The following is a 16,810-nucleotide window of genomic DNA, read 5'->3' as shown; positions in this document are numbered from 1 at the left end:
TAAATAAAATGTGGAGACTAAGTATTTATTAGCTTTATTGCACTACTGAAATAAAGTAATTCACCCTGAATTATTAGTATGCTTAGAATTGCAGTCACAGCTTTTAAGCTGCAGCTGAGTTAAAATCAACTGAAGTTTCCTGATTATTTAAATAAAGTTGAACTGAGACGCGCTTAACCTGCCAAGGTTTGAGTTTGTTTTATATTGATAAGACTCTGAATGTCATCACCAGAGAATGACGTTGCATTCCTACAGTTTTAGATAAGACGTGAGCCTTGGCCACAAAGTTCAGATCCAGTTCTCAAAGTCCCTTACACTAGGAAGGTGGGGTCTCAACGCCTGGGTTTTAGTTCAGCCCATTACATATAAGTGTGTGTGTATGCGAGAGGTAAACCACGAAGTACGCATCTGGATGCATACTTCAGGAGTTAGTGTGCAGGTCTAACTTATTAGTTGTGAATGAACTAATGTTGGCCTTGACAGGTAAGTGAAACAGGAATGACATTCTCACAAAGCTTACACCAGGTTAATGATTGCAGATCTTAACATCTGAAAGTGTATTGCTGAGTTTTCCTACTTTTCTAGGAACTGCTGGCTTAAGAGCAAAAGGAGCTCATATCCATCAGGAATATTCTGAGACCTCTCCAGGAGCCTCTGGGTCAGGTGATCACTACATGAAACAAAGCCATGAACGCAGGTGCCAGAGTTCTAGGGTAGTTCAGAACTGAACTTGACAGTTCAGACCTACTTTGTCTACTGACCCTTTTGGTTTCTTTTCTTTGGGAAAAGTGCTGTATAAATATAAGCTTGCTTTAGTTCCTTTGTATTGTAAAGGTATAGTGGTCTTCAGAATGTGACAGGGGGCTTGCTTGCTTGCTTGCCCTGTCGGAAAACACAGTCTTCTCTTCCGAGACAAAGATAGATTGCTTCATCTGCTGACTTTGTTGTTTTAGCAAGCACCATGTTGCCTCAGGTTCACTTAGCTGCTTAGGCTGGCTAAGGGCTGGTGTGGTAAGGTAACCAAACTGGAAAATCTAGTATGACACAACTTGAGAATGAACATTTGTGTTTCAAAAGTACAGGCAAATCAATACTTCCGCCTCATTCCATTTCTTTTTCAGAGGATACAGTCCCAGTCCACTCCTCGCTCCATGGAATTTCCCTTGTTTACCCAACTTACTGAGATCACTTGCTTGTAAATTATGCTGACCCTGGCTGCTGACATATCAGATCTTGTCCCTGAACAGACACCAACATTATTGCAGCATAAACAGGAAGGAAGTGTATCTTGTTGGTATTTGCCATAAAGTCAAAATTCCTCACAGAAGTGGAAGCGATGAATGGTCGTGTTCCTGAACATGAATGTCAGGCTATTGAATTACAGGGGGGGAGAGAACTTGAGGAGGAAAATGAGGCGGACCATAATAAACCTCTTAATCCTGAAGCATCTATCACAAATAAGGTAGGACTCACATTCATTCACTTTCTACTTATAAGCATGTTACCTAAACATTGTACAGTGATTGAAATAACTGAGGAGCATTCTGGTGGAATAAGTTGCTTTATTGTAAAATTTATTTTACATCTTTTTTGTTGTTGTTGACTTATAGTTAAATGTCAGAAATACTAAGGTTAAAAGCAGATTTCTTTTCCTCTGCTGTTAATGACATCTGACTGAAACAGGATATTTAAAATCTAACTCATTTACCATTTTTAATGCTGTTTGTTCATTTCATTTTTTGGAGTGAAATGCTAATCACACTTGTAATTTTACAAGTTTCGCTTTCAGTTTGTCATGATATCAGTATTGCAATGGATGAATTGCAGTCACTAAAGGGAGATGTTAAAATGCAAATTTAAAAGCTTTTCATTTGGAAAAGAATTAAAATGCCAGGAAAACACTACTACTAATATTAGGATTTGTTTCCGTTTAAAAAAGTTTGTCCCTTTCCACAATCTAACCTTTGGGCCAAAACTATTTAGCACTTCTCCTTTAATATACAAGTAAGTGTGTAGTGTGATCAAAGGAAGCAACAGCAGATATAAATTCTGTATCCTAGATCGTTAACATCACCAGCAGAGGGATATTGTCAGCTATTGTAAACTTCTTTAACTTTGCTAAAATGAGACTAGGATTGTTAATAACAATGCTCGTAACCTGTGAGTGCGAATGATTATTAATTTGTATGATGAGCATGTTACATGTACACATAGTAAGATGACTCCTTCCCAAAGAGCTTAGTCAAATACATGAAAAGAAGTAGTATCACCATTCTGCAGATGGAGAATTCAGACGCAGTCACATTCAGTGGTTTGCCCAAGACCACAAAGGAAGTCTGTGGCAGAGCCAAAAATTTAATCCAGTTTCCTAAAACCCAGTCTAGGGATTTACCCACCAGACTCTTGTGGTTAGTTTTTGTTTAGAAGTGTGTGTCTGTCTGCACTGGCAAATCAGGCGTTGAGCTATCGAAGGGATCTAAAGCGTGATTGAAAATGATCTTGAACACGGTTACTCCCGGTTTCTTCTTCTGCCTCCCTCCTGTTGCACAGTAATCAACCCTACAGCACTGCCCAACACGTCTGTGAAACTATTCATTGTTTTCAGGAGCTACCTTTCCCCCGAGCTCTCTGACATATTGATTTTTCTTATCTAAGTAAAGAGGGTGTTTGTTCAGTTCTAGGGAGGAATCCAGGATTTGAATGTGTACTTTACATTAAGTCAGTTTAAACTTCTTTACTATAGGCAGCATTCTGTAATGGTCTGAGCACAAGGCTGGAAACCTGAGCTGAAATCCCTGCCTTCACGTCTGTAGCCTTGGGAAGTGTCCGCCTCGGTTTCCTTACCCATGAAATGGGTATTGTGCCTTCTGATTACACAGAAGTGTTGTGAGAAATAACATGATACACTAGCGTCAAGCGTTAAATTAAAAGCTAGAAAATCCCTGTTTCTTTTTTTTAAACGCAACATTCCTATTAATTTTACTATAAACCTCATGTGTTTAAATATCCAAACAAAAATAGTACATCCTACACATGTGCCTTACTCACTGTCTCCTTTGCCAACCTCCTGCAACCTGCCCCCCAAAGTGAAAACCTAAATGTACAATAATCAAATGGTTCTCGTCTGTCTCTCCATATTTTCTTCATTTTTTTAATGTAGACATCAACACCTTAACATTAGCAATGCCCTAGTTAACAATGTAAGTGATTTCTGCTTCACCCCGCAATCCAAAAAACAACCCCCTCAAAACTTCTTTCTGCTATTTGCTATGACTGTTTGTATATAAGGGCTATGTGGACTGATATTATAAACTTCATAGGTGTGGATGTTTTTGTAAAGTTCTCCATGAATACTTTAACACCCGGAGGAATCTATAAACTTCATAAACCAAGTGGTCTGGTCCAAGAAACTTTGAAATGACGCTGGGTATTACAGTATAATGTTTTAGTTTTGATTCGAGAATAGGAAGTCTGTAAGTGCAGCCTGACAGTTTTGGGTTCAGAAGTTCCACTGAATAAAACTCCATACATAAATTTAATCCCCTTGAAGAACTGTGTACCATTAGGAAGATGTTCTGTTACCCAGGTACTATTATACACAGGTAGCTTGCAAGGTCTGGAGGGGCCGCCTGTTCCTTACTAAGTGTCACAAGTTCCTGGGTAGTCTGCCCCTGCTGAGACCCTTTTCCAGTCACCAGATTGAACTCCTTTCAAGGAATAGGCCTATCCCTCTACCTCTCTTTGTGTATTCCTCGCTGAGTCTTTAGGTTATAGCCCCTAACTAATTCAGCAGGTCACAGTCATAGAGTTTAAGGCCAGAAGGGACCACCAGATCATCTAGTCTGGCATCCTGTATTTCACCAACACCAACCAGCCCATAAACACCACCCAGGACCTCTGCATTAAATCCAGCCATCAAAACTAGACCAATGTGTGTCAGCCCACAGAAGAATAGACTATTATGTGCCAGAGGCAGAGAATAGGAGGGACCAATGTGCACAAGTGCCTAACGCCCCTGCAGTGGCAGGGAAATGATTAAATGAGATTTAGCTAGATAATCCTAATGACTAACCCTCACCCATGCACTGCAGAGGAAGGTGTAAAAATCTGAAGGTCACTGCCAGTCTGACCTGGGGGAAAACCTGACCTGCCAGTTTTCCTTGGGAGTCTGACACAGAATGCATTGGCAGTGCTACAGAAACGACGTCTTGCACAAAAGGCATAATTTATTTTGCTCAGAAGATACGCAGCACTTAGAGAGCTGGAGTCAAAACAAGAGATGTGCACACCTATTCCCTCACCCACACTTAGCCTCTTTATCCTCAGCTTAGTCAGGTCTCATTTCCCATCTCTGAGCTGGGAGAACCAGCTGACTGCTTGCATCCTTCTCCTTCTGTCTGTGTATGTAACTGTCCAGGCTGCCAGGTTTTTCACTCACACATAAGAGTCTAAGAATGGCCATACTGGGTCAGACCAATGGTTGAGAGGGAATGAACAGAACAGGGCAATTAGTGAGAGATCCATCATCCAGGCCTAGTTTCTGGCAGTCAGAGGCTTAGGGAAACCCAGCACATGGGGTTGCATCCCCATTTATGGACCTATCCTGCAGAATTTTAACTCGTTTTTGATCCCGGTTATATTTTTTGCCTTCACAGCATTGCCCAGCAGTGAGTTCCACAGGTGGACTGTGCACTGTGTCAAGAAGTACTCCTTTCTGTTTGTTTTAAACCTGCTGTGCATGAATTTCATAGGGTGACCTCTTGTTCTTGTGTGTTGGGTTTATGTAAATAAAACTTCCTTCTTTACTTTCTCCCCACCAGTCACCATTTTATAGGCCTTTATCATATCCCAGTCTTTTTTTTTTTGAATCTCCCCACATACAGAAGCTGTTCCATATCCCTACATATTTCTGCTGCCTATCTCCGTCCTTTGTCCAATTCTAATGTTCCTTTTTTGAGATGGGGCACCCAGAACCGCATGCAGTATTCAAGTCTTCAGATATCCTGGCTGTTTTCTCGGCCCACCCCTTCTATGTGGTCCATGAGCTGTTTGAATCCTCTTTGAGTCTAGTCTTCGCCTTGGGAGGAGTAAAACATTTTGGCCTGGATGGAGCCAGCTAAGTAACTTCTCCGTTCAATTGATGGCCCATCCATTATTATCTTAACTTGTTTAAAGCTGGGTACCTGAGGGACGGTCTTAGAATCGTAGAAGATTAGGATTGGAAGAAACCTCAGGAGGTCATCTAGTCCAACCCCCTGCTCAAAGCAGGACCAATCCCAACTAAATCATCCCAGCCAGAGCTTTGTCAAGCCGGGCCTTAAAAACCTCTAAGGATGGAGAGTTCACCACCTCCCTAGGTAACCTATTCCAGTGCTTCACCACCCTCCTAGTGAAACAGTGTTTCCTAATATACAACCTAGACCTCCCCTGCTGCAACTTGAGACCAGTGTTTCTTGTTCTGTTATCCGCCACCACCAAGAACAGCCGAGCTCCATCCTCTTTGGAACCCCTCTTCAGATAGTTGAAGGCTGCTATCAAATCCCACCCTCACTCTTTTCTTCTGCAGACTAAATAAGCCCAGTTCCTTCTGCCTCTCCTCATAAGTCATGTGCCCCAGCCCCCTAATAATTTTCGTTGCCCTCCGCTGGACTCTCTCCAATTCGTCCACATCCTTTCTGTAGTGGGGGGCTCAAAACTGGACGTAATACTCCAGATGTGGCCTCACCAGTGCTGAATAGAGGGGAATAATCACTTTACTCGATCTGCTGGCAATGCTCCTACTAATGCAGCCCAATATGCCATTAACCTTTTTGGCAACAAGGGCACATTCTTGACTCATATGCAGCTTCTCATCCACTGTAATCCCAAGATCTTTTTATGTAGGACTGCCGCTTAGCCAGTCGGTCACCAGCCTGTAGCAGTGCATGGGATTCTTCCATCCTAAGTGCAGGACTCTGCACTTGTCCTCGTTGAACCTCATCAGATTTCTTTTGGCCCAATCCTTCAATTTTTCTAGGTCACTCTGGACCCTATCCCTACCCTCCAGCATATCTACCTCTTCCCCCAGCTTAGTGTCATCCGCGAACTTGCTGAGGGTGCAATCCATCCCATCTACCAGATCATTAATGAAGATGTTGAACAAAACTGACCCCTGGGGCACTGCGCTGATACTGGCTGCCAACTAGACATCGAGACATTGATCACTACCCATTGAGCCCCACAATCTAGCCAGCTTTCTATCCACCTTATAGTCCATTCATCCAATCCATACTTTTTTAACTTGCTGGCAAGAATGCTGTGGGAGACCATATCGAAAGCTTTACTAAAGTCAAGATATATCATGTCCACCGCTTTCCCCATATCCACAGAGCCAGTTATCTCAGAAAACAATCAGGTTGGTCAGGCATGATTTGCTCTTGGTGAATCCATGTTGACTGTTTCTGTTCACCTTCCTCTCCTCCAAGTGCTTCAAAATGGTTCCCTGAGGACCTGCTCCATGATTTTTCCAGGGGCTGAGGTGAGGCTGACTGGGCTATAGTTCCCCGGATTCTCCTTCTTCCCTTTTTTAAAGATGGGCACTATAGTTTCCTTTTTCCAATCGTCTGGGATCTCCCGCAGTCTCCACAAGTTTTCAAAGATAATGGCCAAAGGCTCTGCAATCACATCCCTCAGCACCCTCAACTCCCTCAGCACCCTCAGATGCATTAGAACCAGGCCTATGGACTTGTGCATTTCCAGCTTTTCTAAATAATCCTTAACCTGTTCTTTCACCACTGAAGACTGTTTGCCTCCTCCCCATACTGTGCTGCCCAGTGCAGCCATCTGGGAGCTGACCTCGTCTGTGAAGACAGAGGTAAAAAAAGCATCGAGTACTTCAGCTTTTTCCACATCATCTGTCACTAGGTTGCCTCCCCCATTCCATAAGGGTCCCATGCTTTCTTTGACTGTCGTCTTGTTGCTAACATATCCATAGAAACCCTTCTTGTTACTCTTCACATCCCTTGCTAGCTGCAATTACAGTTGTACTTTGGCCTTCCTGATTACACTCCTGCATGCTCGAGTAATATTTATATACTGCTCCCTAGTCATCTGCCCAAATTTCCTCTTCTTGTAAGCTTCCTTTTTGTGTTTAAGCTCACCGAAGATTTCTCTGTTAAGCCAAGCTGGTCGCCTGCCATATTTGCTATTCTTTCTGCACATGTGGATGGTTCATTCTTGCACCCTCAATAAGGCTTCTTTAAAATACAACCAACTCTCCTGGACTCCTTTCCCCCTCATATTAGCCTCCCAGGAGATCCTGCCCATCAGTTTCCTGAGGGAGTCAGAGTCTGCTTTTCTGAAGTCCAGGGTTCGTATTCTGCTGCTCTCTTAGATGTCATTCTTTTCCCTTTCTTAGTGAGTTCTGTAGCAGCCCCTTGACAGCCTCCTTTGCCTGAGCTCTGGGCATTCAGTCAGGCACCAATATACAACTGAACAGGGAAATGGAATCACACATAATATTCATAAATAGTATATTTTTCCAGTTCTTCTCACTAAGAACAGAGACCCATCCTGCAGACCTTGTAAGCTCCATTATGCAGGTTACAAGGTCTGCAAGATCTAAGCTCCATGTTGACTTCTGAGAACCACTCATGAGACTCTAGATACTTAAGCCTTTTTTGCACTGTTTCAAGAAACTTGGCTCTTGTCTAAATATGAAATTTGTAACAGGTTAATTAAAGTGGGTTAGTTAAACTGGTGAAAATCCCGTGTGTGTAGAGACTTTGGTTTAAGACGTGGCTTGTTTTGGTTTATCTTAAACCTATTCCTAATTGATTTAAGTTTAGTGAAAGTAAGTCTGATTGATTGAAACCTCAATAAGTGTGTTCACACTTTTTTTTGCAGCAGTTTAGCAGAATCAGTTTAAAATTATACCTTAAACTGAAGAGATGCAACTGTGCCTAGAATCAAGCCCTTGCAAATAATATAGACGCAAATCTCCAAGGAAAAACTCAGTTGATAGTCAACTAGATTATACACAACCACTTGGTTTCATCATTGTGTTAAAATTGCATCATTTCTACGGTCTTCACTTATCAGAGCAGACTGATTCAAAAGTAGACAAGGTTTTACTACTAGCTCTACCACTTTGTAACCTTAGGCAAGTCAATTTACCGACTGATATTAATTACAACTAATGCTGGTTTACTTAGGCCACGTCTACACTACCCGCCGGATCGCGGGTAGTGATCGATCTATTGGGGATCGATTTATCTCGTCTAGTGTAGATGCGATAAATCGATCCCCGATTGCTCTGCCGTCGACTCCGGAACTCCACCACTGCAAGAGGCGGAAGCGGAGTTGACGGGGGAGCAGTGGCCGTCGATCCTGTGCTGCGAGGATGCGAAGTAAGTGATTCCAAGTTGATCTAAGATACGTCGACTTCAGCTATGCTATTCTCGTACCTGAGGTTGCGTATCTTAGATCGATCCCCACCCCCAGTGTAGACCAGGCCTTAAAGTGATACATGATCCTAATGCTTCTGAAAATATTTTCATATCCTTGAATTAAAAGCACAGTAAAAATGCAATATATTATCTCCTGTCTCTATATAGATTTTTTTTTTATATTCTTTATCCTAAAGATAAAGAAAAGCTCTTTTTTCTCTCTTCCCCCCCCCTCCCCTTTTCCATCCTAGTTTCTTAACAGACAACTTCTTTTATTCTTTGTATGATTAGGGGAAAGCCTACTACCGGAGGTCTTGTGGTGACACAATTTTTTGGAAATGTAAACTGTGGATGGTTATATCTTCAGTTTTCCTAGGGCTCCTTCTAGTGATTATTATCAGCTTAATTCTTTATTCAGGTATGTACTTTACTTTTGATAATTTGTGTCTCACAAACTAAATGACCTGTGGTTTTCTTTTAGATGCATGCTGCAGCCTGTCTGGAGTTTGGCTGTTGAGTTTTGTCATGGAGGTAGTTTATAATATGTGCTGGGTTGAGCAGTTGGGTATTCGGTGTATTTGAGGAATTTTCTTCTTGGCATGTTGTAACTAGTACTGATTTTCAGTTAAGGCACCTAGAGATCTTAAGGGGCTGATGCTTGTACATTTAAATCTATTACTCTTCTTTCTGTTAAACTATATCTGCTTGGTAGCTTGCCTTCAAGATAATTGCTGCTTGAATCCAATGGCAACATGCCCGTTGATTTGAATAGGGGTATGCCAAGGTTGTTAATATAATAACTAAGTCTAGACAAAATGTTCTCAAACTGTTATACTCTGGGCCTTTCCTTAAGCTAAAATCCTGTGACAGCCAGCTCCCCAGTCTGATCCCATATCTTCCCTCTGGCAATTGCAGAGCATGCTTACATGAGAAAATAATACTAGGACAAGGTCAAAGAGACAAGATGAAAATCATACTTGTGTCAATGCAATGAATGCAGACAGATTGGTGTTATCCTGATATTTTGTATTGGTGCAATTCATTAGCTTTGCCTGGGGGTCAGTCTTCCTAATATGAGTCAGAGCGGTGCCTGCACCCGCAACTGCTTGAATTTCTTCGGATAACTTATGTGTTGTGCCTGTCAGCCTGTAACCCTCCAGTTTTCACTGTGGCTAAATTTACATTTAAGAAACACCTGACAAAGCAGTCATAGGGGCTGCTTCCAGGCACAAGTTCCTTTGAGTTCAGCCAGTCAAAATGTCCCTGGAAATAGGTCTGGGCTACATATGGCAGGAAGTATTTTATCTGAGCACTAACAAATACATCTCCACTCTGACAGTGTCAGTTTGATGCCCCCCCGCCCCCCCCCCCCCCCCCCCCCCCCCCCCCCCCCCCCCGGCAGTGTTCTGTTGACCATGCTTTGAGAGCTGCCATTGTTGGATGATACCAAACTTTTTCTATCTGTAACAGCCAATTGGGAACACGCTCTTTCATTTTTTGGTATTACAGAGGTTTACATCGATGAAGATGAATATTGGGATCCCGAATCAGTATCAAGTGGAAATTACCGCAATTTTTCTGGAACACTACAAGTAAAGTGTGCTGCTCAATCAAATTATTCTGAAGATCTTACTAGGAGGGTAATTATGACAGAGCTTTCACCATAGCTAATTCTGACCATAACACCTATTTGGTGTTTCCTTTGTGTATGCTGACATTAAACTTTCATCCATGCTATTTTCTTGGGTCAAAGGGCTCTCAATTTTATCTCTGGGAGGAAGAATTGATTCAGAAAAATGGGAGTGATAGTTGGGAATTGTTTAAGAACACTTTACTATGTGCTCAAAATGCCACAATCCTACGACTGAGGAAGAAGCCATACTGGTTAAAAAACTGACTTGGTTTAGCAGGGAAATTAAAACAGCTGTAAAAAAAACTTTTATTTTTATTTTTTTAAACTGTAGACTGGCTGGTTTACATCCTGAACCATGAACTTTCCCTTAGCTTAGCTTAGCTGTTTGCTGCGTTTTTACTCTACAAATTTGCTACACAGTTCTATTAAGTGTCGATATAACACAACCTCAGGCTTGCTCCTTCGAGTATTGTAAATCCTAGAAGGCTTGAGAAGCTAGGATCAGTTTTGCCTGGCTGGTCTGACATTGCTTATTACTATCAAGGGAGCAGCATCACCTACTTTCCTATCCTTGTTTTTAGTTCAGTCAATGCAAAGGATAAGTAGAGATTGTTGAAGTCCCCACTCTAACATCAATCCCGAGTGATTTTTCTAGGGAAACAGAAAAGTATTGTATGTATTTAAAAAAAAAATTTAGTTGGCACAGAGAAAATAAACTGAAATTGAACTCCCAAATGAGAGCAGAAACTGATTTTTACCATTAGATTTTAAAATAAAATGAGTTCCTTGTACAGATATCTGCCAGGACTTGACCTCAAGGTTCCATACACTCCCTCATTCTGAAAACTTAAATTACCCTATTTTCTTCTACTTGTGTTGGAAGGTATGCCATGAAAGAAATATTTGATTCTCTTTTCAAGCTAATAGATGTCTACAGTTCATCTCCAGCCCTGGGGCGCTATTTTATCACTGCTCAAGTGGATTCCTTCAGGTAGGAAATTAATGTCAGAATTTTCTTTAAGTGTTTGTTTAGCAGAATTGAATCTGTCACACAGACATACAAAACATTCTAAAACTCTGAAATAATCTTTCTCAGGAGAAATATCAGTACAATCAGTGAAGTTATGTTTCCACCAAAATTAACCAATTACATTTGTAAAGGATAAGTTGCCTACCAATGGAACATGTTATTAAGTTATAGGATATCTTTAAGTATTGTCCATATGCTCAGTCCTTGGTGGTCTCAACTGCCAGCTTTATCACACTTGTTGAAGTGAGAAAACTGGAATTGCTTCAGGGCAACTTTGCTTTAATATACATTATTAGGCCCAGATATTTCAAAGGTATTTAGGTATTGCTGTGCTCAGTGTTGGAACACCTATCTGATTTAGGAGTCTAAATCTCATTTTCTGAAGCAATTTAGGTACTTAGGATTTTAGGGAATGGGATTTTGGCACCTAAATCCCTTTTGAAAATGAGATTTAGACTCCTAAATCAGTTGCACGTTGCAATGAGCGAAGCATTGCTTAAATACCTTTTTTAAAATCCAATCGCAGTGCCCAAAAGCATGGTAGGTGTTTCTGTAAATGAGAGGTATATGCTCTAAAGAACTTAAAGACAGCATAGACACACACAAGCAACAAGAAAATCACACTTGATTTCCATTTTCTACATGGCTTGCTCAGAGTAGCAGGAGCAGATGATGAGTAAAGTAGCAGTATTTTGGATAGATTGGAGAGGTTGAAATGAGAGGAGGGATTGCTGGAGGTTACAGTAATAAAGGTAATGGGTGGCTGAGCTATGGAGAGAAATTTAGCAACAAGATTGAAAGGAAGGGATGGGACAGATTGTGGTGGTGGTACAGAGTAAGAAGTAACAGGACTTTCTGGAAAGGCAGGAGAAAGCTGCAATCATGGGAGATGGGGGAAGACAATGGAGTTGTCAGCATCAGTATGGCACTGGAGGGAGGTTAAGGGCTTAGACTGAATTTGAGGGCAGTGTTTTAACACAGAAGAGGAGGTTAGAGAGGGGATTGAGAGGTAGATTATAGAATTGTCCACGTACAGGTGGTAGTGGAAATTGTGGAAACTTATGGAATCACTTACTGAGAGGGGGTAGGAGGGGAGAAGCAAAGGAGACCTGGTACAGGGGATGCCCACAGAAGACATAAAATGACATAAAAGGCTAAAAAAAATAGGGGGAAACTAGGAGAACATAGATTTGCAAAGACTATGATGAAGAGCATGAAAGGAAGCACACAGCTGAAAGCCAGGGGACAGAGACAAACCCCCTCAGATTCACCTAGGGAGTGGTCATTAGTGATCTTGGTGTGATGCTTTCTTAGGGTCACACTGGGTGAGGATGGTTATGGTAGAATACCGCAGAGATAGGCATGTGCTGAGGCAATTTGCTCTGCATGCTATATCTTGTGATCCTTTGGGATAAAAGATACCAGGAAAAAAAAGCAATCTGTATCTATCGAATATAATGTTGTGATTCCAGTTCAATGAATTCACAATTCACTCCAGAATTGGACTTCAATTCAGTGGTTTACATAATATACTCCAGAATTTGAATTAGAAACATTGGCTTGTTGTCAGATATTGTTAGAGGGAAGAATGGAAAATGTTATCAGGAAAGCAGTCACTTCTGTGAGCTATTATGTAAAATAAAGGTGTCCTGTTGCAGCAGGTCTCCTGGTATCACCATATTTGGATTGCTCACAATCATGTCCATATGGGGGAGATTTTTGACTTCTCAGTGCGTTTTTGTACCCTTTGAAAGTCTTCCCCGTGCTATATCTGGATTACATGTACAAATCCCATTAGCATCAACAGTAATTGCTCTTGCGGGGCGAAGGCGGACAACATGTTAGTTTAAGTATGCCGTTGTTTTTAATGTTTTCTCCTTAGGTCATGTTTTTTCAAAATAAATGCTCATGTTAAAAGGAAAGGCAATTCTAAAAGCTTTCAGTGCTTATTCCTCCTGAGGTCTGTTTCTTTTTCAGACATGAAAATGCCACTGCATTCTACCAGCTGGTGTTCTCCTTACCACCAGTGGCTGACGAGTTCATGAAGTACACGATGAGTGAAGAGTTTGTGATGAATGTCTTGCGACAAAATATTTATGATCAGGAAGATACTTATGCTCAGGAAGCACCTGAATGTACTAAGATAAGGCTTGATCCAGCTTCTCTCACACTAACTTGTAAGTGCCATATATAATAGAATTTATCTCTAGAAAGAGAATAAGTACTCACAGGTCTTTAAAATGAAAGAAGTATTTATGGAAAGATAATGAGACTTGGCAGTTAATATATTCATGCACATAGAGGTACTGGTAATGTTCTAAAATATCAACAATCAGTGTTTATAACATTGTTCTACTCTTACTTTAATGTATGCATACATTCTGAGAGAGATTTATTTAGTACTAGATGGAGTAGATGCAGAAAGAGTTGTGAAAATATCACTAACATTTATTTGAGCATAAATGGGGTTTTTACCCACGAAAGCTTATGCTCAAATAAATCTGTTAGTCTTTAAGGTGACACCGGACTCCATGTTGGTTTTGTGGGTATAGACTAACACGGCTACCCCCTGATACTTGAAAAGATCACTGTGCTCCACCAGCCTGCCCTATCTCTCCAGCTTCTCACACTACAGTTCCAGCCACGGTCCCAGACAAAGAACAATAAGTTTTGAAAACTCGTTACAAGAGGTCTCAGTAATGAAGACTTCATTATATATATATATAATATATTATAATTATATTATTATTATATATTATATATATTATAATTATATAATATTATAATTATATAAGACTTCATTAATATAGGCCCTTCTTTCAGATGCTTGTAAAAGAGTGTTAAATCCTTAATGTAATGTGCAGGAACAGTATTGCTTCATATGTACATAGGTGTTGGATAAAGCTTATGGAAATTGTCTGTTATGATCAGGTTTTTATAAAAGACCCTGACTTTCCTCCCTCCTTCCCCTCATTATATTGTGGCCTGTTGGAACTCATGAGATGATTATCCCCTGTTTCCAAAATGTCAATGTATACATACCAGCTAAAAATCCTATTGCCTTAAAGTTTGACTGAAGTCCCAGGGTCGGGTGATTTTTCTTCCTTACTGCTGAATGTAAGCACTGTAAAAAGTACTGTGTTGTAAAAAGACTGTAGAAGTACTTTTTCAGGAAGGAAATTCAAACCAGACTCTGAAAATGTTTTGGTCAGTTAGGAGGTAGTTTATTCAAAGCTCTAGACCCTCTTCTTACCTTTTCCCAACCTGTCTGTAAAGCCTCATTTCAGTGATTTTTAGTTCCTTTGGTGTGGGGGTCTCAAAGAAGGACGTTCAATGCCCAATTCTCATTGAAAGGCAAAATGGCAGTTGGGCAACCTTGCACGCTTTCAAAAATCCCAGTCTAAATCACGCCACATAATGTGTGTGTAAAAAAGGCTCCCACATTAGTTGCAAGAAATATAGTCCAGCTATTGAAGCATGGGACAGAAAGCCGACTCGTGCTGTCATTTTAGATCTTGCACTACTTACTTCATTTTTCAAGTAGTAATGGAGTGAATGAAAAAAAACACAAAGTAGTTAAGAAACGTATGTATTGAGATTGTTTTAACATTTAATTTTAAGGTTTCTTTAATGTACTGTTTCTGTTTCAGAGTAATAGCGGAAAGACTCCTAGTTTACCACGGCTACTTGAGGACATGTGTTTCCTGTATCTATTACCATCCTGAGGAATGAGAATTACTTTCATTATTTTGAAACGTTTCTGAAGAATATGGCTCTATTGTGAACACTTTACATAATGCAATAATGTATGTAGCAAATGCAATATATTTATCACAGCTATTTACACTTTGAATACAGCAAGCTCCTTCACTGCTGCCTGACACTCACTCCACCCTTCTCCAATCCACTTGAAGCTTTGTTGCCAAAAATCATGTAACTTGATGTTGATCACGTTCATCCACTTTTGCAGCACCTTCACTAGTTTTACATTGCCTTTTCAATTGACTCCAGCACTTGTTCTTTCCCTCAAGCTCCTTTGTAACATTCCACTCTTCCCACCCTACTGCCAGTCACATTCTCCTCTTTGCACATGCCAAGTTGTCCATGCAGTTGCCCCCTGAACTTTGTATCCCACACTCACCTCCTGGCTTCTCTCATGCTGACTGCATCGACCATACTTCATCCCTCAACCGGAAATCCCTCTCCAAACCCATTTCTTGCAAACTGAACACACTTAAATACTTCACCGTTTTCCTGATTTTTTTAACTGACCTTCAAACTTTTGCATTAGTCTCTTCCAGAGACCTCTGTCATGTTGCTCTCTTGTTCATCTTTCCCTTTTCTCTCCCTCCCTCTGGAGATGTCTGCTCCTGTTTCTTGCCTTAATTTAGATTGATTGTAAGCTCTGATGGAGCAGTGACTTTATCTTTATTGATACAGTGAAGTGCCATGTATATTTATGATGCTTTACTATTGTCCCATGGCCTGGCCCTGCAAGCACTTAGACACAAATATTTCCATTCCATTCAGTGGGATTATTGATATGAGTAAAGTGAATTTAGGACTGCTTACCCAGAGGTATGTAGGATAAATGTGCTCCTCAGTGACATGTTCCAGTATGCAGTGTTCTAGGAATTTCTCATGGGTCAATATACCTGTTTACTTGCTAACTTAATACAATTAGTCCACAATATGTGTGTCAAATGGCAAGTATTTGACACAACTATCATTTGTTTTTTTAAAAACCCTTCTTTGGGTCCATATCCTGATTGTCTGCAGGGGTCAGGAAATACTCACCAACACTCCATATACAGATACGATATATGACCGGAGATGGGGTTTTTCGGCCTTTTGTATGATCAAATACTAGCCACAGTTCTAGGCAAAACACTGGACTAGATTGGTCAGTGGTAATATCAGGCAAATCCTTTGTTTCTAAGCATGTCACATCAGAAAGTCAACATGTGATCATGTAATGACAGTAATACTGCATTTGCACATGGCAGAAAAATTAAGGAGAAACTGAACTATGAATTTTGTGACTCATGTGGGCTGAAGAGAGAACTTCAACATTATACTATGGAAGTGCAACTTCCTGCAGTGAATTCTGAATTTTGAAGTGAAGGTTTATACTGAAATGTGAATTTTAATACATTTTTACTGTAAGATTTATCTTAGGAAACTTTATGGCATTACAGTAAGAGACAAGTATATGAGAAATCACTTTTTAAAAAAAGTTGTAATCTATTTTTAGAAAATGACAAAACTGTAGCTCATATATTAAATTATTTTTTTGAGATATTATTTAACATTTGTTTGAATTGTTGTTGTATCAGTTCTAGGCCTTGACTGGTGACTTTGAGCTGAAAGATGACGATAAAGATAGAGCCGTGCAAAACTTGTGTAACCAGCAATGACTCAGAACTTGGGCTAGGTCAATTTAGATGAGGAAGTCTGGTCAGTGGTGCAGGATAAATGAGCGAATCACCTGATTCTCCCATTTGTCACACAGCTATTGCCACCAGCACCACATTCGTAGGTACAACGTGGCCAGGGCTTCATGTTTCCTTACTTGGTGTCAGTTCTCATTTTTAATGTGACTGATGTTAATGCACCAGTGTGATATAGGTGCTTTTAGAGCCATATTCTGCACCTAGGTGGTATATTGTCTTCCTGATTCTTAGCCTGAGGAAGATAAAGTTCACTCCCACCCTCATGGAA

General features: G+C 40.6%; 1 protein-coding gene across 4 annotated transcripts; it reads left to right on the top strand.

Moving 5' to 3' along the window:
• Positions 1-298: 298 nt before the first annotated feature.
• C1H3orf52 (chromosome 1 C3orf52 homolog) lies at positions 299-16,393 on the top strand. 4 transcript variants are annotated; one of them, XM_037907249.2, is made up of 8 exons: positions 299-483; positions 586-663; positions 1,122-1,462; positions 8,718-8,844; positions 9,936-10,066; positions 10,980-11,050; positions 13,067-13,266; positions 14,740-16,393. In XM_037907249.2, coding segments are annotated over exons 3-8 (657 nt in total). In that variant the 5' UTR covers positions 299-483; positions 586-663; positions 1,122-1,336; the 3' UTR covers positions 14,742-16,393. The 4 variants fall into 4 exon arrangements, with proteins under 4 accessions (XP_037763177.1, XP_027675821.2, XP_037763168.1 ...); XM_027820020.3 differs by having other exon boundaries at positions 586-697; XM_037907240.2 differs by having other exon boundaries at positions 586-1,016.
• The last annotated feature ends 417 nt before the right edge of the window (positions 16,394-16,810 follow it).

Source organism: Chelonia mydas, chromosome 1, assembly GCF_015237465.2.
Source record: "Chelonia mydas isolate rCheMyd1 chromosome 1, rCheMyd1.pri.v2, whole genome shotgun sequence".
Classification (NCBI taxonomy): domain Eukaryota; kingdom Metazoa; phylum Chordata; order Testudines; family Cheloniidae; genus Chelonia; species Chelonia mydas.
Note: the sequence above shows the minus strand (reverse complement) of the source record. Positions and strands in the feature narration are given on the sequence as shown.